The sequence below is a fragment of the Ornithorhynchus anatinus genome, chromosome X1 (genome assembly GCF_004115215.2).
Source record: "Ornithorhynchus anatinus isolate Pmale09 chromosome X1, mOrnAna1.pri.v4, whole genome shotgun sequence".
Taxonomy (NCBI): Eukaryota; Metazoa; Chordata; class Mammalia; order Monotremata; family Ornithorhynchidae; genus Ornithorhynchus; species Ornithorhynchus anatinus.
In genome coordinates this window covers 48,387,056-48,413,942 of record NC_041749.1, presented here as the reverse complement: position 1 = coordinate 48,413,942, position 26,887 = coordinate 48,387,056, and the positions used below count along the sequence as shown (strand labels likewise).

General features: G+C 46.0%; 1 protein-coding gene across 1 annotated transcript; it reads right to left on the bottom strand.

The window, feature by feature from the left end:
- Positions 1 to 3,511: 3,511 nt before the first annotated feature.
- On the bottom strand, positions 3,512 to 24,001 carry LOC103165365 (ovomucoid-like). Its single transcript, XM_039910430.1, has 6 exons — positions 23,884 to 24,001; positions 19,929 to 19,951; positions 14,213 to 14,272; positions 11,168 to 11,210; positions 7,260 to 7,366; positions 3,512 to 3,703 (listed from the first exon to the last, which is right to left on the bottom strand). The coding sequence occupies exons 2-6, from the start codon at positions 19,949 to 19,951 to the stop codon at positions 3,658 to 3,660; spliced, it is 279 nt and encodes a 92-aa protein (XP_039766364.1). The 5' UTR covers positions 23,884 to 24,001; the 3' UTR covers positions 3,512 to 3,657.
- Positions 24,002 to 26,887: the final 2,886 nt, after the last annotated feature.

Below are 26,887 nucleotides of genomic sequence, written 5' to 3'. Positions count from 1 at the left end.
GCCTGCCACTCTCCCGCAACCCAAGACCAATGTACATACTAACCTGGAATGGCACTGGCCCTCTAAGTCTCCCCATCCCTGCTCAACGTCCTCCCTCTCCCCTGCCAAGCACTAGAGCATCTGTTTGTAGACAGGGGCCAGCTCTGAGTAGCATGACTGCCAGATCTAACTTCAATCCTCTTTGCCATGGCTCAGTGAAGTCAGAGAATGAGTCTGCTTATTTTTGTATTGTATTCTCCAAAGCTCTTAGTACAGTGCTCTGAACAAAGTAGCACTCAGTAAAAATGACTGAATGACTGAATGGCTTCAACCCCTTTCCCAGTCTGAGTGGCCCCATCAAAAAGATGATGGGGCTGTTCTGGAGGGAGGGAGAGGGAGGACTGTGCAGGGCATCCTGGGCCATGACCAGTTTCTGCGTCTCCCATAGAGGTGTTCTCAGTGGCTTCCATCCCTCTTTCAGTTTCCCTGATGGACCCTTTTTATATGTCCCCATGGGCTGGTCCATGATCAGCTTTTCCCAAGGTCACCACTGTTCATTCCCTTTCGCTTTGGCAGATCATGTTTCTGCTGGGCAAGTAGGTGTCTCTAGCTAATCTTGCTACTGGACCTCCTGGCAAAGTCCAGCCAGATTGACAAGAAATGGTCAAGAATAAATTCCCCCTTCTTTGGACAATTCATATCTATTTTGGCACTGCTATTGGGGCTGGTGCAGCCATGAGGAGGAGGATTGTGACAGTGATCAGGGGTTAGGAAGAAGTGTTCTCCCCTCCCTCCCTACTGACAGTTTCACTCTGTCTTAGTTTCATTCTGTCCTCTGCCTGCCTTGACCTTCTTCTCCTTCCCTAATATTTTCCTCCATCTGTATTTTAAATATCCCTCAGCCTCCTTCGTGGCCCCTTTCTTCTCAAAAGATCCAATTCCTTTCCCCTTCCCGTTTTCCTCCTTCCTGCTCTTCTCCTTTCTACTCTTCTCCCTTTCTGCTCTTCCTCCATTCTGCCCTTTGCACCTCTCTTCTGTTTCCTAAGCTCTTCCCTTCTCTCTTTTCACAGCTCCTGCTCCCTTTCTTCCTCTTTTCACTGATCCCTGGCTCTTTTTATTCCTTTTCTTCTTCTCTGTCTCCTTTCTTTTTCCATTTTCTTTTCTCATAATGTAAGAAGGATAATCAGAGCATGTTAAGGAATAAAGTGAAAGTGAATGATAGACATCAGTCAACCAATGGTATTTATTAAGTGCTTACTGTGTGCAGAGCATTGCACTAAGAGCTTGGGAGACATGCTCCCTGAACACAATGAGCTTACAGTTTAGAATTGATAGAAACATTTCATTAGGCCTCAAGGCACAAGAATCAAAACCCATTCAATGGCCTGGACAGAACTGATCAATGAAAAAGATTAAACAGATGCCCTCAGTTCTCTTCTCTGTTTGAATTTTCAGGACCCATCACTGTATCCTGCTGATCCCACAGTGCATACATTTTCCCTTCCACCAAACCTCCTCTCCGGAAACCTCATCATTCACCCCAACTGCTTCCCTTGATGCCCAGTTTCTCCATCTGTCCATCTCCACATGGACCATCTACACTCTCCTTCCTGGAATCCACTAGAGCAAGTCTAATTTGTGTGGATGCAAGAGGAAACTAAGAAGGGCAGAGAAGTTGGACTTTTCTCAGAAGGCTGAGCTTTACTATCTGAATTTGGATTTGAATTTCATAGAGATCAAGGTTTCAGGATTGACCAGAAAGCTCAGGGCCACAAGTCTAAATCTCAGGACACTGATGATCGTGATTCCCCCCTCTAGACTGTAAGATCATTGAGAGCAGGGAACATGTCTACCAATTCTGTTGAATTGTACTATCCCAAGTACTTAGTAAAGTGATCTGCAAACAAAGACCAATCAATAAATACCCATGATGATGATGATGTAGTTTGACATCATCTTGTGCTCAAGAAGCTGGAGGGAATGGTTGGTCCGTTGATTGATCAATGTCAGTTGATTGATCAATGCAGACATCCTCTGCCCTCCCTGATATTCTTCTTGCAGTGCTTCCACACCACCAGAGACAGGGCAAAGAGGATAGAGAAGAAAGTAGAAAAACATTTGTTATTTTTTCTACATCTGCCTAGCCCAATAGAGTGTAAACTCCTTGTGGGAAGAGAATATGCCTTATGCTCCGGTTTTATTTCAAAAGCATTCAGTGCAATGACTGGGACTCAGTAGATGCTTGGTAAATATCATTATTAATACTAATATCCAGAGGACAGTGGAGAAAGAGAGAGAGACCTGTAGGGAGATATTTAGGGAAGAGCAAGGGTAGTGATATGGGATGGAGAAAGAGAGAGGAGGAAGGACTGGGTGGTGGAAGTCCAGGAAGGAGGAAAACAGTGAACTGGGCATTATGAGAAGAGCGGGAATTCCAGGGAAGCAGAAGGATCTTCAGGGGACAGAGAGAGAATAGACAGGGAATGAGGTTAAGGGCAGGCTGTGGGAAAAACAGGACATTGGCAGTAGAAAGGTAGAGGGAAGTTCTTCTTCCTAACCCTGGATCACCATAACATTTGTTCAACCAGCTACTCTGGCCTCAGGAGCATTGTCAAAGTAGAGCCAAATTGTTCAACGGAGGGAGGCAGAGTATCCAACATTCCCTGTCCTTGCCAACCCTGCCTATGTTATGGCATGAAGGTCAGGAATAAGAAGAGCAGATAATGGAGACCCAACAGAGGGCTCAGAGCAGGCAGGTTAGGGCAGGGTGGGCTTGAGGGAGTGGGCAATGCTGACTCTTGGAAATGGTGACCATGGTCCAATGTTTAGTGGGACAGATGATGGAAGGGTTGAGCACAGCCTTGGAAATGGAAAGGTGATAGGGGCAATAGAGGGCTAGCCAGGGATCATACTCCAAAGCCCCTTCAGGGTGGAAACCCTGGAGTCAACTGGGGTACCCTCCACAATACCCCCATCCACTCCCTCCAAAGTCATCCCATCACTCTGTATGTTGTAGCAGAGGCTCTCCAGTAGGGCCAGTCAGGGTGGTCCTATACGGGAAGGCAGAGAAGTCAGAGCTGGCAGTCATGTTGCCCAGAGTTGGTTCCTGTGCCACTGCTTGTCAGGGGAAATGGGGGGTTGGGGCAGGGAGGGAACAGGCTGCGAAGGTCCCAGGCTGCCGATGGGGAGTTTGGATATTGGCTTGGGCCACAGGACAGTTGGGGGAGGAGGGTTGTGGCCCTAGTCCTTCCTATTCTGATTGCTCACCCTGCCTCTGTCCAGCACCAGACACAGTATGAGACTCCTACGTGTGTCTGGTATGTCGCTATGGGCTCCAAGGGTCTCCTCATGAGCAGCCCTCCTTTCTGATGTTCTCAATGACATTAGATGTGCTCCCTGTGCCAAACACTTCCCATCCTCCTCCATCTGGCCCCCAAGCAGAGAGTCCAGCAGATCCATTGTCTTTCTTGTGAGTAAAACTGGGAACATATTGGGAGAATGGCTCAGTAACAGACACCAATGGAGAGAGCAATGCAGCTGCTGAAAGTCTTTACTGAAAACACACTTGATAATATGTGACTAGGAGCACAGACCAAGGAACAATGATGCTTCTACATAGGGATAAGGAGAAGAAATTGAAAGCAGAAGGTACATGTCGTGTCTCAGCCACCAGGAATTTTAGCATACTCCATATTTGACCAAGTAAAGAGCTCCATGACTTTTCCTGTAAGATACAAATAGAACAGAGTGAGGAAACCACAAACTCCATGCTGCAGAACAAGGACTCCATTGGAAACAATAGGGGGCGCTGAACAATTATCTATGAATTCAGGCCGAAGGGACATTCAAGTGGAGTAACTTGGGCTTCTAATTGGTTATTGCCTAGACTCAATCGATCAATCAATCAACTAATCATATTTATGGAGGGCTTACTATGAGCAGAACACTGTACTAAGCTCTTGGGAAAGTACAACAGAATTAGCAGACTTTTTCCCTATCCATAACGAGCTTACAGTCTAGAGGGGGAAACAGACATTAATATAAATGAATAATTTATAATGTATAATTTAAAGATATGTAAATAAGTGCTTTGGGGTTGCAGGTGGGATGAATATCAAGTGTTCAAAGGTCACAGATCAAAGTGCATGGATGATGAGGAAGGAAGAGCAAGTTGGGGAAAAGAGGGCTTCATTTATTCATTCAATTCTATCTATTGGCACTTTTTGTGTGCAGACCACTATACTAAGCACTTGGGAGAGTACAATATAACAATAAACCGAATCATTCCCAGCCCACAACGAGCTTACAGTCTAGATGTGGGGAGACAGACATTAATATAAATAAATAAACTACAGATCTGTACGTAAGTGCTGTAGGACTGGGAAAGGGGATGAACAATTGGAGCAAGTCAGGGCAATGCAGAAGGAAGTGGGAGAAGGGGGGGTGGCTTAGTCAAGGAAGGCCTCTTGGAGGAGATGTGCCTTCAATTAGGGTTTGAATTCAGGGAGAGTAATTGTCAGATTTGAGAAGGGAGGGCATTCCAGGACAGAGGCAGGACGTGGGCGAGGTGTCCGTGGTGAGATAGGCAAGATTGAGGCATAGTGAAAAGCTTAGCATTAGAGGAGTGAAGTATGTGGGCTGGGTTGTAGTAGAAAAGTAGCAAGTTGAGAGTAGAAGCAGCATGGTGTAAGAGAAGCAGCATAGTGTAGTGGATAGAGCATGGGCCTGGGAGTCAGAATGTCATGGATTCTAATCCCTACTTCTCCACTTGTCTGCAGTGTGACCTTGGGTAAGTCACTTCACTTCTCTGTGCCTCAGTTACCTCATCTGTAAAATGAGATTGAGACTGTGAGCCCCACATGCGACAGGTAATGTGTCTAACCTCATTTGCTTGTGTCCTGACCTCTGGGATGGTCCATCCCAGAGGTCAGTACAGTGCCTGGCACATAGTAAGTGCTTAACAAATACCATAATTATTATTATTATTAGGAGGGGTCAAGGTGATTGAGTGCTTTAAAGCAAATGGTGAGTTTTTGTTTGATATGGAGGTGGATGGGTAACCACTGGAGCTTTTTGAGGAGAGGGATGACATGTTCTGAATGCTTTTGTAGAAAAATGATCCAGGCAGCAGAGTGAAGTATAGACTGGAGTGGGGCAAGACTGGAGGCTGGGAAGTCAGCATGGAGGCTGATGCAGTAATCCAGGAGGGATAGGATGAGTGATTGCATTAATGTGGTAGGAGTTTGGATGGAGAGGAAAGGGTGGGTTTTAGCGATGTTGTGAAGGTGGGACCATTAGGATTTAGTGATGGATTGAATATGTGGGTTGAATGAGAGAGAGGAGTCAAGGACAACACCAAGGCTACGGGCTTGTGAGACAGGAAGGATGGTGGTGTCGCGTACAGTAATAGGAGAGTCAAGGGGAGGAGAGGGATTGGGTTGGGAAGATAAGGAGTTCTGTTTTGGACATGTTAAGCTTGAGGTGATGGGAGGACATCCAAGTAGAAATGTCTTGAAGGCAAGAGGAAATGCTAGACTGTAGAGAAGGAGAGAGATCAGGTCTGGAGATGTAGATTTGGGTATCATCCGCATAGAAGTGGTAGTTGAAGCCATGTGAGCAAATAAATTCTTCAAGGGAGAGGGTGTAAATGGAGAATAGAAGGGGACTCAGAACTGAACCTTAAGGGAGCCCCAAAGTTGGGGAGTGGGAAGCAGAGGAGGAGCCTGTGAAAGAGCCTGAGAATGAGAGGCCAAAGAGGTAGAAGGAGAACCAGGAGAGGAAAGTGACAGTGAAGCCAAGGGTGGATAGTGTTTCCAGGAGAAAGGGGTAGTCCACAGTGTTGAATGCAGCTGAGAAATCAAGGAGGATTAGGATGGAGTAGAGGCTGTTGGATTTAGCAGGAAGGAGATCATTGGTGACTTTTGAGAGGGCTTAATCGGGGAAGGCCTCTTGGTGAAGATGAGACCTTAATAGTGCTTAATGATAAAGCTAGAAGCCTTCCCTGACTAATCCCTCATTTCCCCATACTACTGTCCCTTCTGTGCCACCTAAGGACATGGAAGTGTACCCCTTAAGCACTTTGATATCCTCACCCATCCCCAGAGAATTTATGTACATATAGTTATATACTCTGTCACTAGATTGTAAGATTCTCAAGGGCAGGGATTGTGTCTACCAAGTCTATTACCTAGAACTCTCCCAAATGCTTAGTACAGTGCTCTGCACTCTAAGCACTTAATAAATGCCATTGAATGACTGATTGATTAACCTGCATGGGCAGTTTATGTTCCTGAATTCAGGGGGTTATAGCACTATCTTTAGTCCCTCCTGGGACCCCTAAAATTGCCAAAACAGTGATTCCAGAACCAGATTTAAGCTCCCTCCTGGTACGCTAACAGGAGCATTGGTGAAGTCAGGGAGGAACAGTGGTGGAGGTAGATGCTGTGAAGTACATGCTGGAGGCCAGCGGCCAGGGGTGGCTCTTAGGAGCCAACATTGTAGCAAGACTGTATGGGAGGAGGGGGGAACCATGGTGGGGGGATGCCAGAGAGTGTGGGCAGGGCAAGGTAGGGGAAGAACTGTGCAGAGAGAGAGAGAGAGCTACCTCAGTGGGACATGTCAGCAAGAGCTATGGTAATCATAACCTTGGCTCTGAAGTGTCAAAATGTGCCCTCAGGGACATTCCTCACAGCTCAGGGTGCCAGGGGAGCCAGAGTCCACCCCTTCACTGAGCTCAGGCAGATTCTGGGGGTGGATGGTAGGAGCAATGTGGGTTGGGGATGGAGGTGGTCCTGAGCTCTGGAGGCTAGGACACAGACTGCAATGCAGCAGCTCTAGCCATTAGGGAAGTTGGTACATGGAGGTGGTGGATGAAATAAAATGGTCAGGGATAGTTTCTCTGGGACAGGAAAGGGCTGAACTTCCTGGTTGTGGGTTGGAAGGAGTAAGAGGAGAAGGAAAGGATGCCATGAGGGAGCAGGGAAGGTTGGCTTCTAGGGCTGGGGTAGGATTTACCTGGGGAATGTCTGTTGCTGGAAAAAGATGGGATATCTGACTGAAGCAACAGCCACCCATTGTACCCAAGCATCAGCTCCCTGTGGGTCACAGTCTGGACTTGGTAAGTGAAAACTGGGAGTTGCACTAAGGGCCTCAGAAATGTTGAGTGGGGGCAGGGGGAAGGGCCAACACAGAGACCTTGGACTAGTGATCACTGAGGACCTAGGGGTATAAGGGATGGTTAGGACCAGTTCTACTGATGATTCCTATGATTTAACACTTACTGAATGGCATCACAGAAGTCACATTGGTTGCCGTAAGTCCTGCCATCTGAGCCACAGTGAGGCCTCCTTTCCATGGTGCAAATCTCCACTGGTCTGTTGCAATCGATCTGCCAAAAGTAACCACTTTCTTTCTTCACATTCTTTATCCTTTCAGGGGGATCTGGCTCCTGTCAAGAGCCTGATGGTCTCTTTTCCAGCTCATTTCCATCTCTGCTATTAGACAGGCTCACAATCTATATCTCCTCAAAAGCAGGGAACACGACATGGGAATGCCCCTCTTCCCTCTCCCTTCTGGGAGGGTCACCACTAAGGCGAGCCCTGGGACTCAGACCTAGGACCCCTCTCCCCCGCCACCCTCCTACACCTTGCTGCTATTGGAGCACAAGAGTCCTGTTTCCTGAGGTCCCTCTTCCACCCACTCCACCTGCACTAAGAACCTGATCCCCTCCCTCTGGTGTCCCTTTTGCCCATTTAGAGAGAAAGCAAGACAGAGCAGAGGGGACAGAGAGAACCAAAATAGAGAGGGCAGCCAGAGCAGGACCAGGAGGGGAGAAAGGGGGGGGGGTGTCCAGAGGCAGCCCAGAGAGAGTCAGAGAAAATGAGGTTAGAATGAGCGAGATGGTAAGGCTGGAGAAGGCCAAAGGCAAGAGGTGGACCAGCCAGGCATAGGGAGAGAAATAGACAGAATGGGAGGAGACAGAAATGGGGAGAGGCTGCCAGGCTCCTATGTGATCAGGAAGGAAAAGGGGCACAAAGCAGGACAAAAGTTGGAGGATGCTCACAGGAAGTGGATGGACAATGAAAGGGAAAGAAAGGGCATTGAGGAAAGGCAGGAAGTGGGCAGGAGAGGGCAGAAGAGTAGAACAACCAGTTCTACTGGGAGCCAGCAGCCAGAAGGGTCCCCTTCTATTCTCCATCTACACCCACTCCCCTGAAGAACTCATTCGCTGAGATGGATTCAACTACCACCTCTATGAGGATGATATCCAAATCTACATCTCCAGCTCTCTCTCCCTCTCTGCAGTCTCTCATTTCCTCCTGCCTCCAAGACATCACTACTTGGAAGTCCCCGTTCTTTCATTCAATTCATTCAATCGTATTTATTGAGCTCTTTCTGTTTGCAAAGCACTGTACTAAGCACTTGGGAGAATTCAACAATAAACAGATGAATCCCCTGCCCAAGGTGAGCTTACAGTCTAGACGAGCTTACAGTGACTTCAAGCTTAACATGTCCAAAGCAGAACTCCTTATCTTCCCAAACCCTGTCCTCTCTTTGACTTTCCCATTATTGTAGATGGTACCACCATTCTTCCTATCTCACAAGCCTGCAATTTTGGCATTAGCCTTGATTCCTCTCTCTCATTCAACCAACATATTCAATCCATCACTAAATCCTATCGGTCCCACCTTCATAACATCACTAAAATCCACCCTTTCCTCACCATCCAAACTCCTACCACATTAATACAATCACTTATCCTATCCCTCCTGGATTACTGCATCAGCCTCCTTGCTGACTTCCCAGTCTCCTGTCTCTCCCCACTCCAGTCCATACTTCACTCTGCTGCCTGGATCATTTTTCTACAAAAACATTCAGGACATGTCATCCCTCTCCTCCAAAAGCTCCAGTGGTTACCTATCCACCTCCACATCAAACAGAAACTCCGCACTATTGGCTTTAAAGCACTCAGTCACCTTGCACCCTCATACCTCACCTTGCTACTCTCCTAATATAACCCAGCCTGCACACTTCCCTCCCCTAATGCTAACCTTCTCACTGTGCCTCGATCTAGCCTATCTTGCCACTGACCCCTTGCCCATGTTCTGCCTCTGGCCTGGAATACCCTACCTCCTCACATCTGACAATTATTCTCCCCACATTCAGGGCCTTATTGAAGGCACATTTCCTCCAAGAGGTCTTCCCTGATTAAGCCCCCCCTTTCTTCTTCTCCCACTCCCTTCTGCATTGCCCTGACTTGCTCCAATTGTTCAACCCCCCTCCCAGTCCTACAGCACTTTTGTACATATCTGTAGTTTATATTAATGTCTGTCTCCCCATATGTAAGCTCATTGTGGGGAAGGGAATGTTCATTCATTCAAGCATATTGATTGAGTGCTCACTGTGTGCAGAGCATTGTACTAAGAGCTTGGGAGAGTACAATACAACAATAAAAAGACACATTCCCTTCCCACAACAAGCTTACAGTCTAATGAGGGGAGATAGACATCAATACAAATAAATTACAGACATGTACATAAGTGCTATGTGGCTGAGAGTGGGGAATGAAGAAAGGGAGCAAGTCAGGGTGATGTAAGAGAAGCAGCGTGGCTCAGTGGAAAGAGCACGGGCTTTGGAGTCAGGGCTCATGAGTTCGAATCCCAGCTCTGCCACTTGTCGGCTGTGTGACTGTGGGCAAGTCACTTCACTTCTCTGCGCCTCAGTTCCCTCATCTGTAAAATGGGGATTAAGACTGTGAGCCCCACGTGGGACAACCTGATTCCCCTATGTCTACCCCAGCGCTTAGAACAGTGCTCGGCACATAGTAAGCGCTTAACAAATACCAACATTATTATTATTATTATTATTATGTAAAATTCTCAGTAAAATTCCCGGTGGCTGAGAGCATGCTGGAGTGTGATTTTGTGTCCCAGAGACAGCTTTCTCTCCAGGAAGTGCAGGAAGTGTGAGGGGATGACATGGGGGCTATAAACTGTAGGCTGTAAGCCCCTTGTGGGTAGGGAACACCTACCAACTCTGTTGTACTCTCGCAAGTGCTTAGTACAGTGTTCTGCACACATTAAGTGCTCAATTAATACCATTGATTGATTATTTATTCCCTTTGCCTCTAAGCCCTGGCCTGCGGCCTTACTTGTAGGAGCCTGTGGGCCCCTTCCCTCAAGTTCATTGGTCTTTACTGTGGTAGCTGCTCTTTCCCCAGGCCTCCTCATTATGGGAGATGTGGGCTAGAGGATTGCAGCTTTCACTTCCAATCAGATAGGCTATCCTATTTCCTAAGGGTCCTTTCCGGCGGGTTCCCCAAGGCTGCCCTAACCCCCAGTGTACACCAAGACCTCGGACCATGCCACCCCAGGCTCTGGGTCAGAGCCTGGCCACGGAGAAGCAGCGTGGCTCAGTGGAAAGAGCACGGGCTTTGGAGTCAGGGCTCATGAGTTCGAATCCCAGCTCTGCCACTTGTCGGCTGTGTGACTGTGGGCAAGTCACTTAACTTCTCTGGGCCTCAGTTCCCTCATCTGTAAAATGGGGATTAAGACTGTGAGCCCCACGTGGGACAACCTGATTCCCCTATGTCTACCCCAGCGCTTAGAACAGTGCTCGGCACATAGTAAGCGCTTAACAAATACCAACATTATTATTATTATCAGAACTCCAAGTCCTGGCAGTGACACTTACACCTAATGCAAAAAAAGAATCAAAGAAGGTGCAGAGGGAACTTGAAGGAGGGAAGGTCACCGGGCCCCTGGAAGTCTTGTTCAGTGGAGTTCAGCTGAGCAATACTTGGGGTATCAGCTTCAGGAGCTGGAAGCAGGGACGCCCCACTTGTGTGACTGGCAGAGGTGGATGAGATTCAGTGGGACTCAGGAAAGAGACCTAGCAGTAGAGCATTCACTGAGGCTAGGGAAAGGCAAGAGGAGGCAGGGAGTCTCTTAAAGGGGTGACTGAAATTATTGAGGAAACTTATACAATCATACTCCCAGATTCACATACACTCCCACAGATATATATGCATATACACACCACACACACACACACACACACACACACACACACACACACACACACACACACCCCACACACACGTGCGTATGCACATGCATCCTGGCTTGGCCTTGGATATTGACATTATTTCTGGGAGCTTTTTACAAGGGACAAAATAGTAGATACTTACACAAGATCCATTGTGAAGCTTCTTTACATCAAGTCCACTATTTCTGCAGATGAGAGGAAATCAGTCAGTCAAATGTATTTATTGAGCACTTACTGTGTGCAGAACACTGCATTAAGTGCTTAGGAGAGTACAATATAACAATAAACAGACACATTAGTAATAATTAATAATTATGGTTCTTGTTAAGCACTTACTATGTGTCAAGCACTGTTCTAAGCACTGGGGTAGATACAAGTTAATCAGGTTGGATACAGTCCCTGTCCCACATGGGGCTTATAGTCTTAATCTCTATTTTACAGATGAGGTAATTTATGCCCAGAGAAGTGAAGTCACTTGTCCAACATCACACAGCAGACATTTGGTGAGCCGGGATTTGAACACAGGGTCCTTACGACTCCAGGCCTGTGCTCTATCCACTAGACCACGCTGCTTCTCCTTCCCTGCACACAAGAGGTTTAGAGTCTAGAAGGGGGAGATGGACATTAATATAAATAAGTAAATTACAGGTATGTTGGAAATGTTGGTTGGTGCTCTGTAGGCACTCAGAACTGATCTGAATTGGATTCAGAATAAGGGCATCTAGCCCAGGAGGAATTAGAGAATCTGCCCTTTCCTCTCCATCCAAACTGCTATCATGCTGATCCAAGCACTTTTCATATTGCACCTTGACCATTGAATCAGCCTCCTCTCTAACCTCCTTGCCTCCTGTGTCTCCCCACTCTAGTCATTTTTCTGAAAAACCATTCAGTCCACATCTCCCCACTCCTCAAGAACCTCCAGTGGTTGACCATCTAAACCCGCATCAAACAGAAATTCCTCATTATAGGCTTTGAGGCACTCCATTAGCTCACTCCCTTCTACCTAACCTTGCTGATTTTCTACTACAACACACTCTGCAAACTCTGCTCCTATGCTCTGTGCCTTGATTTCATCTATCCTTCTGCCAAGTCCTGGCCTGCGTCCTCCTTTGGGCCTGAAACTCCCTTCCCCTTTATATCCAACAGACCAATAATAATAATAGAAATAGTAAAATAATAATGATAATTATGGTACTTGTTAAACATTTACTACATGCCAAGCACTGTTCTAGATACAAGTTAATCAGGTTTGACACAGTCCTTGTCCCTTATGGGGCTCACACTCCTAGTCCCCATTTTACAGATGAGGTACCTGAGGCCCAGAGAAGTTAGGTGACTTGCCCAAGGCCAAACAGCAGACATGTGGGAGAGACAGGATTAGAACCCAGGTCCTTCTGACTCCCAGGCACATGCTCTATCCACTAAGCCACACTGCTTCACCTTCCCATCTTCCAAACTCTCCAAGAGGCCTTCCCTGACTAAGCCCTCCCTTCCATCTATCCACCCTCCCCTTGGTGTCAACAATGCTCTTGGTTGTGTACCCCTTAAGTACTTTGATACTCACCCCAGACCCACAGTACTTATGTGCAAATCCTTATATTCTACTATTTCCCCTTTTTGTAATGTCTCATAGCTTAGTGGAAAGAGCACGGGTCTGGAAGTCATAAGACCTGGGATCCAATCTGGACTCTTGCTGTGTGACCTTGGGCAAGTCACTTAACCTCTCTGTGCCTAAGTTCTACTATCCTCTCTCCTACTTAAGCTGTGAGCCCCATACAGGACACAGTAAGTGCTCAATAAATACAATTGATTGATTTTCCTCCACTGAACTCCTGACCCCTCCAGTGAAAAGTACCTTGGTGTCAGGGGAGTAGACTGGGCATTCCCCGACTCCCCCTTCATTCTCCAGATGGAAATTAGAGTTTTTGTCAACCAACCAACCAATGGTATTTATTGAGATCTTACTGTGCAACAGAGTTGGTAGGCACAATTCCTGGCCACAACAACCAGTGTCCAACCTAAATCACTTGTATCTATCTCGGTGGGTAGAACACTGTTTTACTCATAGGAAGTGCTTGACAAATACCATTAAACAAAGTCTGTCTCCCCCTGTAGACTGTAAGCATCCTATGGGCAGGAATCACATCTACCAACTCTGTTGGACTGTACTTTCCCAAGCACTTAGTAGAGTGCTCTGAACACAGTTAGTGTTCAATAAATACCACTGATTGATTCATTAGGCAAGGTATAACCAGGCTCATAGGCTAACCACCCCAAGCCAGGAGGGTGTTGATAAACACAGTATTAACCACTCAGAGCAAGAGAGGATGTAAAAAATGAGGTCAGGAGTGGGCTGTATGAAGTCAAAGCCAATGAGGGGCTTGTGCCTCAATAATTGCCCTTCTTGTTCTCACACCCCAGCCTGACTCACACTTGATATCTCTTCCCAAAACAGGGTTTTCTCTGGCAGAGGGACAGCCTTTGTCATGAAACTGGGTTTATGGCCAAAATGAGAATGCAGCTTCTGATTTCTGAGTGCTTGATTGCTCCCTGCATCAAACACTTGCCTTCTCTCTCCCCATATGGAAGGGCATGGGCACTGTCTCTCAACAGAGAGAAGAAATGAAAGGAATCAGAGAAGAAATGAAGAGCAATTTAAAATGCCCTCTAGACCTGACTGAGTAGGTCATACTAGGATGCTAAACGGAAAGTTAGAGCTAGTAATAATGACATCTAGGATTTCTGGACATCTTTTTTTTCAGTTTTTCCAGATCCCTTTCCCCGTGCTTTTTTTCTTTTACTTTTGCAACATCTGTGTAAGTCAGGGAGAAGCAGGGGTTTTGCAGATAAGGAAATTGAGGGCCAAGGAAATTATGTGAGATGGTCTATGTCCAACCAAGCATCCTGTTAGAGACACGGGAGCCTTTGTGGCATTGCTCATAGTCTTCTTGGATAGAACAAATTTCTATATGTTCTCCTTTTCCTGATCCTCGACCAGTGTTCACTTATTTTTTTCCTGTCCAAATGTCATCCTGCTCCCCATTGCATCTGGAGATTTGACTTTCTGATCTCAAGTTCGATTATTAAGGAAGATGTAGGTTACCAAATTCAATACTTACGAAACATAGGAACAGAGCAAACACTCATTGTTGTAAGTTTGATCATTGCTGCCACATACTGGACTTACATTTGTTGGACATGTTGTAATTTTGCCATTTCCAGCCCTGGGGTACCCACTGCAGTCAACCTGTATAGGAAGCAAGTGAACGCTGTTGTTGTTCTGGAGGCTTGAGCACCTTCCAGGTGCCCATTCCACATGGTTCCCCAGGTAGCTCTAAGGGGAATAAGCCAATGATTCCCAGAAAAAAGAGAGTGATAAAATCTTGCTTTCAGACCACCTTGCTCTATCCATACAGCCAATCAGTTGAACAGTGGCCTCCAAACCATCAAGAAGGATAAGTACCAAACTTAAAGAAACTATCCCTGAACAAGGTGCTCAATGACAACACTGCAGAAAGCCTAGTAGAGCCAAGAGCCCAACTACCCATGTGAATGGGGACTTCTAAGACACTGCCTATCAGGCAGCCCTTAAGGTTGTGGGCAGGGCCAGATTAAATACCCCTTGGGCCTTGAGGTTCTTCAGATTTGGCAGACCTTCTTACCTGATATGTGACATTATTGTGTCATTCTGCTCTCACTGCCATTCTCCTTCCTCTCCACCCCAAAGCCACAGCTGGAGCCTCACCCTCGGCCACTCGCCCACTTCATAATAGTAACCGTGAAGTTTGTTAAGAGCTTACTACGTGCCAAGCACTTTACTAAGCACTGAGGTTAGTATTCGATAATCATATCAGACGTAACCCCTGTCTCCCATGGGGATCACAGTCTAAATGGAAAGAGGAACAGGTATTTCATCCCCATTTTACAGATGAAGAAACTTTTACTTAATATAGTGCTCTGTACACAGTAAGTGCTCAATAAATACAATTGATTGATTTTCCTCCACTGAACTCCTGACCCCTCCAGTGAAAAGTACCTTGGTGTCAGAGGAGTAGACTGGGCATTCCCCGACTCCCCCTTCATTCTCCAGATGGAAATTAGAGTTTTTGTCAACCAACCAACCAATGGTATTTATTGAGATCTTACTGTGCAACAGAGTTGGTAGGCACAATTCCTGGCCACAACAAGCTCAAAGTCTAGAGGGAAGACTCCATTGCTGTCTGGCTGGTGGGTCAGAGAAGGGAGCAAGAGCTGTGTTGAGTGGAAGGAGAAGACCTGGGGGCCAGCAGTCCCTGGTGGATTTGACCTTCACCCACAGGGGTCACAGTGGGCAGTCTAAGGACTCCCTCTGCCACATGCTTACCTCCAATCTCGACTATGGGATTAGAGCAGGAGAGTGAATCAACCCTCCCAACCGAAAGAACGAGATCCAGCAGCAATTCCCACTAGCCTAAGCTGATGCCTGTCAATCATTTCCCATCCATCCAGGATCTCTTCAGTCCAACAGATTTCACTGGGACCAGAGGCGGAGTGGAATCTCACAGCAGTGGCCTAGAGGAAAGAGCACAGTCCTGGGAGTCAGAGGATCTGTGTTCTAACCCCAACCTGCCATTTGTCTGCTATGTGACTTGGGACAAGTCATTTAACTTTCCTGGGCCTCAATTTCCTCATCTATAAAATGGGGACACAATACCTGTTCTTCCTCCCTATGAGCCCTGTGTGGGACAGGGATTGGGTCTGACTCAGTTATCTCAAATCTAGCATAGTGTTGGACACATGGTAAGGCCTTAATTAATACATTATCATTACTACTGTTGTCATCATCATCATCATCATCATCATCATAATTAGCCATGGTTTAACTGGAGAACATTCAGGTTCTTCACATGGGCTGCCCATCCCCTGCCTCTAGCCAGAGCTGGGTCAATTAAAGGACTATGTCTCCTTTAAGACATGGCCATGCCAGTCACTGGGGCTCAAGCAGACACCTGGATGGTCACTGAGGGCTGTCTCATCTCTGGGATGGTGTTTGGGTGGGAGGATGTGGTGGGGGTGGTGCTAGCCATAGTAATAGCAGCAGAGCTAGGACCATGCCAGGGCAGTGTTTGGGGACCAGAGCTGAACTCTGAGTGAGAAGCATCATAGTCTCCAAACTCTCCTTCCCCCCAAATCCTTTATCAGCAGTCCTCCCACTTCAAAGAGCCACGTCGTCTATGAACACGTAGCATTGGAGGGGTATCAACTCCAGTTATTCCTTCTGATGTTATATGTGCACAGTGGCCATCTTGGATGCCATCTTCATCATGTTCCAAGCAGCAACCATGTTGGTAGTCCAAAGGTATACAATTTCCCTTTAATGCAGCAGTGGCTCAAATTGCATGGTTATGGGCAGTGATTGGGCCACCCCTTGGCCTGGGGCCTGGGGCTGTAGTCCCTAAACCACCTGCATTTATCTGGTCCAAGCAGTAGGTGAGTTTAAGACTTACTACCTCTCGGCATCAAATAGAAATTCCTGACCATTAGCTTTAAGGCTCTTAATCAGGTCTTTCCCTGCTACTTATCCACTCTTTTCTCCCAGTAAACCCCAGCTCACACTCTTCTTTCCTTTCAAAGAAACTTACTATGCCTTGTTCTTCTCTACTCATTCACCTCTGACCTTTTGCTTACATTCTTCCTCCTGCCTGAAACCTCTCTTTTCATATCTACCAGACCACAATAGTCTCCATCTTCCTTCTGAAGACCTTCTGAAATCACTTCTCTTCCAGGAGGTCTTCCCAGATTAATTTCTTTTCTCCCCCAGTTTTATCCCAATCAACTACCATTTCAGCACTTCTGTGTCACCTATACTCTTATGCACTCTTCACTTTCTGGAGCATTTCTATGGATACTTTAATATTCATTCACCTACATATCCAGTTTCCTTCTTTCTCCTGTATGTGAATTATTGCAAACTTCTGATTTTAAACCCCTAAAGGGCAGGGATTGGGTTTTCTGATTGCCCCCTACTCTCTCAGTTAGTACAGTGGCTCTTTACATAATAGGCACAGTAGACCCTCAAAAAATCCTATTGATTGACTTGTTTGAGGACAATGATTTAAAGTCCAAAATTCCACTTTCAACAAAGCAGGAAATGCATCAACAATACCTTGAAGCACCTCCAGAAATCTGAGACCAAACATACAGATCAAACTAAGGAGCATATTTTATCATTGGAGGGATCCCAAAGCTGAAGAAATCCAAGGATATGCAGACTCTCACTAAACCAAGGACTTTTACTCATTACTAAATGCCACATTCTGAAGAATTCAGATGGAGCCCCCTTCATCACAGATAAGGAGGGAGTCCTGCAGGAAACTGCAACCAATTCCTAAACATGCCTTCCACCACCACAGAGGAGGAGGAGGAGGAGGAGAAACTTCAAAGCCCAGATTTAGCATAAACCATGGCAGATCTACTTAGTGACATCTCTGGACTAAGAGAATAAACTGCCTTTGTTCTGGAAAAGATGTGAAAGATATCATTTTGAAAATCACACTTTGAAAATATTGTATTTACAGCTGCTCATGAAAAAGATGAATTAAAAATTGAACCAAGATGGCTGGCTTATCTTGGAAGAGGCTATATAAATATTTACATTGCTATTGCATCTTTTAACTATATTCATTGTGGCTTTTATCATTGTTTCAATCTATTCAGAATTTCCTGGCCAATTCTGGGGTTCTTACCAGAGTTTTACATTATTGTCTGTGGAAAACTATACTCTTTTCATGGAACAAAATTCGGAGTTCCCCCCGGGGGCATGGCAGGAAAATGAACTGAAAACAGGCACATAGAAACCAGGAAGCAGAATAATTGATATTCAGATCCAGGGAAGCTCAGTGCCAAATGGTATGACAGAGCAGTGACCATTGAAAGTCCACCACATCAGACCCACCTAGTGGGCCCCAATTTGTAGAGGGGTTTCTCTCCTCGAATAAAAGCTTTGCAAAGGATTGGATGTCCAGAGGAAGGCTCAGAAACAAGAGAAAGGCCCTATATGGGATGCAACAAGGATTTATTGTTACAAGCATTATGGAGAGAATACCAGTCCTGCATCCATCTTTCAAGCTACACTTACACCCATGGGCAGGTTTTCACTATCCATATCTATCTTTATTCACTATTCAAAAATGAGAGCTGGCAATGTACCACAATGGATGAGACTATAAACTTCTTGTGAGCAGGGAATGTGTCTACCAACTGTTGTACTGTACTTTTTCAGTGTTTAGACCAGTGCTCTGCACACAATAAGTTCTCAATACCACTAATTGAATCAATGATGAGGACAGAAAGTTCCAATTCTCAGAACAGGAAAAATTAGCATCTTAGAGCCCATGTCACCCTCTGGAGGAGGAAGTAAGAGCACTGCTCTTGATGTTCCTGGAAGGGAGTAAGAATTGTGGGCCAGCAAGGCAACTCCCAGTCATGCCTCCAGACTGGGAGGGAGTTGGAACTCTGTGGAGACTCCCTCTGCCCCTATCCATTCTTTCCACTCTCTGGGCATCAACTCACCAGCTTTGCTCCTCCCCTGCTCACCTCCTAGCTGTCACTCACCTTGTACTCTTCTGTCACAGATCCTTTGCTAACACCTATCCCCCTGCCTGGAACTCCCTCTCACCTCAAATTCATGGAACCACTGTTTTCCACAACCACAGAGCCTCAAAAAGGCTGCCTGATCCAGGAAGACTTCCTTAATTCATCTAAATTCCTTCCATCCATTTGCTATTCTTAGTAATTATTTAGATATCTAAATACTGGGCTATGATTTCTATTATTTGGTGTTCTACTTTTACTCTTTTATTTATTCAATCAGTCGTATTTATTATGTACTGTGTTCAGAGTTCTGTAATAAGTGCTTGGAAAGTACAATACAGCAATAGAGACAATCCCTGCCCTCAACGGGGTTACAGTCTGGGGGGACGGGTTGGGTCGGGGGGGGATCTGTTTAATATTTGGTAATTTGTGTCCACTTGTCATCCCCAGTAGATGGTCGGATCATCAGGGCCTTGGACTGTGTTCTTTGCTTCTTTTATATGTTCCCAGATGCCTGGTACAATACTCTGCATGCAGTACTGACCCAATCCAGTTGTATGCACACTGCAGATGCTCAGGATGGTGCTCCACACTCAGTAGGCACCTATGGGAAGCAACATGCCTAGTGGAAAGTGTATGGGCCTGGGGGTCAGAGGACCTGGGTTCTAATCCTGCCTCTGCCACCTGTCTGCTGTGTGACCTTTGGCAAGACATTTAACTTTTCTGTGCCTCAGTTTCCTCATCTGTAAAATGGGGATTCAATAGTTATTTTCCCTCTTACTTAGTCTCTGAGGCCCAAGTGGGACAGGGAGTATGTCTGACCTGATTATCTTGTACCTACCCTAGTGCTTAGTACAGTGCTTGGCACATAGTAAGCACTTGACAAATACCACTAACATTATTATCATTCTTAGTAAAACACTGTGCACACAGTAGGAGCTCAATAAATTCTGTTGATGATGATGATGAACTTTGTATTGATAATGATGCACTGATTCTCTGCCTTCCAAGCATTAAGGGTGAGGAAGTCATAGACTCCTTAGCTTAAAACTATAGTGTTTCCCTTGAGCATGCCACTGCTGAAAGCTTTTTTTGAATGTGGGAAAATGGCAAACGTTCCCATAGCTGGGCTGGGTTTGGAGGATTCAAATGCCCCTTCAGTATGACAATCCTCGAAAGGAAGCCATCTACCCTTCGCATTCGGGAGAGAAGCCATTGTCTGTTGCTTTTGCAGGATAGTGCTCTCCATTGTATTAGGACTCCTGCCCAATTTACTTCTCTCAAACCAGGCTAAGGGAAACACAGGAGCAAGGAGAAGAGGGGGGACTTACCTCAGTTCCACGCCTGCCATCATCTAGAAAAAAACAGATTCAAAGAATTGGAGTTCAGCTGAATCAGTTGACTTAGGGGGTTAATCACAAGAATCCATTTTTCAAACTTTCGAAATAGAGTCAAATGACAACTTCATACACTCGTGAGTTGGTGAAACTTTGTTATTTCAGCAAATGTTTCATACTTGGTTTTACATAATCAATCAGTGGTATTTATTGAGCGCTTACTAAGCACTTGGGAAAATAAAATCCAATAGAGTTAGTAGATGCACTGCCTGCCCTCAATGAGCTTACAGTCTAGAGGGGGAGACAGACATTAATATAAATAAAAGTACATATTCATATTCATAAGTGGTTGGAACCGAGGATGGGGTAAAAATCAAGTACCCAAGGGGTACAGATCCAAGTGCCTAGAAGATGCAGAAGGGAGAAGGAGTTGGAGTAAAGAAGATTTAACTGGAGAAGGCTTCTTCTAATCAACAAACATTTCTACACAGAAAATTGGCTCACAAATGAGCTGATCTGAAAAGAGAATTTTCTCTAACATGACTTCTCCCCATATACTGGCAGGAACTGGGCTTCTCGCACATCCCTGGGAAAACAGAGTTCAGCCTGGAGGGGTATGGTTGGGGTGGGGCAGAGCAGGGGCTGGACTTCCTTCTGCAGTTCTAGAGAACCAGAGAACACCTGCCCAGGGACCTGGCCCTCTGGCATCTAGGCAGTGCCTATGCTCCCTCTGCACCTACTCAGCCACGGTCTCCCAGGGCCTTAGTCATCTGCAGGCTTAAAAGGAGGAGAAACCTCTGGCAGATTCAGCAATAATCTTCTGGCCCAGAGTTCAGCTGTGTCAGTGACCCTCCCCCGGTGCTGAATGACCCTGGGGAGAGGAGGTGAAGAGAAGGGGACTCTGGCTCCTTCCTTAGTGGAGAGATTCCTTCAGCTGGGCCAATAGAGTATGGTCTAGTGGAAAGAGCCTGGGCCTGAGAGTCAGAGGACCTGAGTTCTATGCACCTCAATCTGTGACCTTCAAACACTTAATATTCTCCTCACCCAAGTCCACAGCACAGTACATATCTTTAAACTGTACATTAAAAATTACTTATTTATTCAAATTAATGTCTATCTCCCCCTCTAGGACGTAAGCTCATAATAATAATAATAATGTTGGTATTTGTTAAGCGCTTACTATGTGCCGAGCACTGTTCTAAGCGCTGGGGTAGACATAGGGTAATCAGGTTGTCCCACGTGGGGCTCACAGTTTTCATCCCCATTTTACAGATGAGGGAACTGAGGCGCAGAGAAGTTAAGTGACTTGCCCACAGTCACACAGCCGACAAGTGGCAGAGCTGGGATTCGAACTCATGAGCCCTGACTCCAAAGCCCGTGCTCTTTCCACTGAGCCACGCTGCTTCTCTAATTATTCTCTAAGCTCATTATGGACCGGGAACGTGTCCACTAATTCTGTTGTATTGTACTCTCCCAAGCACTAGTAAGTACAGTGCTCCTTCCATAAAAAAGTTCAGACATTGTTTCCCCACTGCTCAAGAAATTACAGCAGTTGCAAATCCACCTCGGCATCCAACAGAAACTCCTCACCTTTGGCTTTAAAGCACTTAATCTCCTTGCCCCCTCCTGCCTCACCTTGCTCTACCCCAGCGCTTAGAACAGTGCTCTGCACATAGTAAGAGCACATAGTAAGAGTAAAATACCAACATTATTATTATTACTACAAACCAGCACGCACTTCATTCCTTTAATACTAACCTTCTCGCTGTACCTCGATCTCGTCTATCTCACCGTTGACCTCTCGCCTGTATCCTACCTCTAGCCTGGAACGCCCTCCCTCCTCATATCAGACAAATAATTGCTCTGTCTCACTTCAAAGCCTTGCTGAAGGCACATCTCCTCCAAGAAGCCTTCCCTGACTAAGCTCTCATTTCTTCTCCTACTCCCTTCTGCTTCAACCTGACTTTCTCCCTTCATTCATCCTCCCTCCCATCCTTACAGCACATATGTATATATCTGTATATACATTTAATTTATTAATTTATTTATTTATTTATTTATTTATTTATTTATTCATATTAATGTCTGTCACCCCCTCTAGACTGGGAGCTCATTGTGGGCAGGAAATGTGTCTGTTATTGTCTTGTGCTCTCCCAAGCATTTAGTACAGTGCTTTGCAGACAGTAAGCACTCAATAAATATGATTGAATGAATAATAATAATAATGGTATTTCTTAAGCATTTACTATGTGCCAGACACTGTACTAAGCCCTGGGGAAGATACAAGGCTATCAGGTTGGACGCAGTCCCTGTCCCACATGGGACTCACAGTCTCAAACCCCCTTGGCCTTGTAAACCAACTGTTTCATCTGAATGTCCAGATTGACCAGATTCTCAGCCTACGTCCATCCCTAATTGCCAACTCTTCTCATCTGTAAAATGGGGATTAAGACTGTGAGCCTCATGTGGAACAACCTGATTACCTTGTATCCCCCCCAGCGCTTAGAACAGTGCTTGACACATACTAAGTGCTTAACAAATGCCATTATTATTATTCACTGTGTGCTTCAAAGACCTGACCTTGGGGAACCTAAGATGTGTGTTACACCATACCGCCTTACCTCCAGAGGCCTACCACAAAAGAAAGTGGCCACCCAGATTTCCATTGACCCCTGTTCCAGCCCAAGGAGGACTCAAACAGTGTGAGATGAGAGGGTGTGAGTCTTTCTCAACTTTTAGACTGCAGCTGGGACTTCTGAAATCCTGCTACTCCTGTGTGTTTTCCATCATCCTTGTCTTTTATATTTTTGTTTGTCTTTCCTTACTCGTCTATTGTGGACCTGCTCTCCTGCCTCATTCTCGGAATGTGAGCTCCTTGGAGGCCAGGGACTGTATCTATGTCTCATCTATAGTGTTTTAGTGCATGTGTTTGTCCCAAGATGAACTGAAGTACCCACCGTCTCAAGGTCAAAAGCTATCTCATGATTGCCCAAGCCAGCAAAGTGGAACTCAGAAGCATGGGAAGGGCACAGCTCCTGCAACCAAAACCTCTAGATTGACATCCCAGGACAGGAATAAAGAAGATGTTCTTTGCCCCCATACCAACCAAATAAGGTATGGAGGAGAGGGGAGGGTGGATTCATTCATTCATTCGATCATATTTATTGAGCACTTACTGTGTGCAGAGCACTGTACTAAGTGCTTGGAAAGTGCAATTCAGCAATAAAGAGAGATAGTCCCTGCCCACACCGTGCTTACAGTCGAGAAGGGGTGGAGACTGGAGAAGCAGAGGCCAGAAGGTGGAACAGTCTGGAAGCAAAAGTAATAAATACCTACAGCCTCTGACCTTCTGGGTAGAGGATCGAGACTTGTAACAGCTGGCTGTTTATCACCTCTGCCCAGAGTGTGGGATGCCCCCTCTGCCTGCACCAAGTGATGAGCCATGGGATGAGTGAGTATCCCCCTGAATGTTCCAGGGGTTGGAAGCTAGGGCACTTCACCACATGCATGTAACGCATAAATGTATTCCTCCCAAGTGGGAAGCATTCGTGGGTGGGAACTAGGTGTTTCGCCACATGCAATTAACATGTAATTATATTCCTCCCACCTGGTAAGCTCCAATATAATTAAATAATCATATTCCCTCAAAAGGGAAGTTCAGTTTGCTGCACTGAATACATTTTCTATAAACTCAGCTTTTCTGATCCCAGTCTTTCACTCTCGCCATGCTGATTCCCGACCCTGTCCCTGGGCGACAGGTGACCGTGTTTAATTCATTAATTCAATAATATTTATTGAGCACTTACTATGTGCAAAGCACCGTACTAAGCGCTTGGATTGTACAAATCGGCAACAGATAGAGACAGTCCCTGCCCATTGACGGGCTTACAGTTTAATGAATTCTGTTACCACTACTACTACTATTCCAGGGACAGGGGAACACACTCACCAATGTAACAGGTGGAGGCCAGGGCAAGGAGAGCGAAGACCCAGATTCCCTTCATGGTGGCGATGGCATTTAGGGAGTTCGTTGGTCTGGGTCGGCCCCAGTGAGAGTGTGTGTGTGTGTGTGTGTGTGTGTGTGAATTTCCACAGAACAATCTCAGCTATAAATATAGCTCAGCAGGGGCCCCTCACTGGTTACAAAATCCCAGGAACATAATGATCAACTTCTTAGGGGCCATCTCATCTTACAGGAAATATTTATTTTTATAGGAGATTGGGCAAATATTTCCATTATTTCCGGAAATTCATTAACCAGAGGTAACCTCCGGTGAAACGGAGATCAAACTTCAATCTGAGAGGCTGCAAATCCCTGGACTCTGGTTCAGCAGTCAGGGTTTCTCAGAAATGCTGGGGCCTCATGCCTCCCTACTTTTATCTTCTAAGCCCAGGGCCTTGTTCATAGTACGTGTTTAATTGATGCCATCACTACTAGAAGAAGTTAATATTGAAAACATTTCAAAGCAAGACACTGTCTGTATTTCCTATTCAAGTGAAGACTTATCTAATAGCATCCTGAGAACCACTGGGTCAGTCTCAAGAGGAAGTAAACTTGGGGAAATCTGATCGATTTTTCCTTGTAACCTTGGGATTTTCAGTTAAATGTTCTCATCCAATGTCTCCTTGTTCCATAAAAAAGGGCATTCCTGGCCCCAAGTAAGACAAGTAACAGAAAGCTCTTATTAGGAAAACTCTGTTACTATTTAGACAGGGATTTGGAAAACCACGCCCCTGAACTTTGCAAATGACGATTCATCTCACAGAATCTGGTTTTCTGATGTTTCCTAACCTATTTGAGTCTCTGTGGACTGAAACCCCACCCACCTGCCAGAGAGGGAAAGTGAGGTGGGAGATAGAATACAAGAAGGGAGTCTGAGGCCCACTGACAGGCTGGGGTGTTTGAAGGGAGGTTGGCAGGAGTAGGGGTTGGGGGTGGTGATGAAGAAAACCCCCATCTGGTGGTCCCCACAGTGCTGAAACCTCTGTCTCCATTCAGGAGAGAATCTACCCCTTGACCACTGGGTACACCACCCACTCCTGGCTACACCACCCTGGAGCTTCCCTATGGCCCCAATTTGACCCCATAGAAGAATTCACTGGATCAGTGAGAGAATTCTTAAGAAACTGTCCAGGCGGCAGGGGAGCTGGAATGGGAATTTCCCAAGGCAGCATTGAGGACTCTAGGAGTCCCAAGTCTTGCTGTCACCATGTAAGGCAGCTCACCTTGAAGACTTGAACCGTATCAGTTTTTATCCACTTGTCCTCTCCCTTTGACTGTGAACTCCTAGAGGTCAAGGGCAGGGTCAAACTAATTACATTGGTTTGCCCTCCATCCCTTCCACAGGGCTGAGTGCTTTCCCAGGCAGCAGAATGAATGAGATGGTTTCCGGCCTCCGGAGTAACAGATGTTTCCCAGTGGTAAGGAAGGGAAGAGTACACTCTGCTGACCAGCCCCTGGGGGCCCTGGGGGCCCTGGGGGCCCTGTGGCCCTCCCTGAGACAGCCATTGGTGCCCTTCCTGCCCCATCCACTAGGATGATTGGCGAGAGTAGCAGCCATCAGGGCGGGAGCCTGGTCCCTTCCCTACAGTCCACAATGCAATGGGTCTAAGGTGGTAGCCTCTTTAGAGGGCTAATGACAGGCAGATAATCATGTCCAGGTCTCTTTGTGGGTGGAGGGCCCATTCTTATCAGAGACAGGACAGAGCCCCATGGAAACAACGGGACTTAGAGGAAAGAGCATGGCCCTGGGAGTCAGAGGAACTTCCTTCTAATCTGCCACGTGTCTGCTGTATGGCCTTGGGCAAGAGACTTAACTTCTCTGTGCCTCAGTTACTTCATCCGTAAAATGGAGATTGAATCTTACTCCCTCCTACTTAGAATGGGAGAGGGACTGTGTCCAATCTGATCAACTTATATCTATATACTCCAGTGCTTAGAACAGAACAGTGCTTAGTACATAGTAAGAGCTTAATAAATAGTATCATTATTGTTATCATTATCATTATTATCATTATTATTATTATTATTATCATTATTCCCAGATCAAAGCCTTTAGCTTTACTAGGAAGGGAGTAGCTTGGATGAAGGCAGAGGGTGAGGAGAACTAATGCCAATACTGGGGAAGCACAAGGCCAATATGAATTATAATGGTGAAGTCTTCCATTCTACAGTCAGGACAGCACTGCACTTTGCTTGATGATCATCCCTTGTACCAAGTTACCAAAATAAATTAGAGCAGAAAGCAATGGTAGCTTACCCTTGCAGGTGACTGGGAAAAAAGATTGAAAAAGTTATGTTCCCTTAGAATCTAGGCCCAGAAGTATGACCAGCATCCTCCACTCCCAGGACCATGTAGATGAAAACCTTGTATCTACCCCAGTGCTTAGAACAGTGCCTGGCACATAGTAAGTGCTTAACAAATACCATCATTATTAAGGGGGTCTCCTTGCAATTGGACCAAACCTCACAAGGGATACTGGACCAGGGCTATGTGGTAGGGTGAGGCTGAGAGTGGAGAATCAAATAAAAAGAAGGTAGAAGATGGAGAAAGAGGAGAAAAGGGCAAGGGGGAACAGGAGCAGAGGCCTGGTGACTAGGAAATAAGGCTGGGATTGAAGCCAGAGGCTGCTATTGTTTGTCAAAGAAGAGTGATACCATACAGAGAACTGCACAAGCCTGGTAAATTAACCCTGCTCTTAACCAGTGATGTGGGGTCAACATTAAGATAAACTATGTAGTATTAAGCATTACTTAATGGACCTCAAAAAACCAAGTCTAAGTCAAGGTTCTTCCAGATTCCCCATGACCTTCATCTCCAAGAAGCATATATAAGCATCACACAGAAACAGCCCTCATCTCTGTAGATGTGAAGCTGATGAAACTGCTCAAAGAGTTTGTGTGGGCATCAGTGGGGACTCCAGATCTTTCAGTTGCTGAAAAGAGAGGGCAG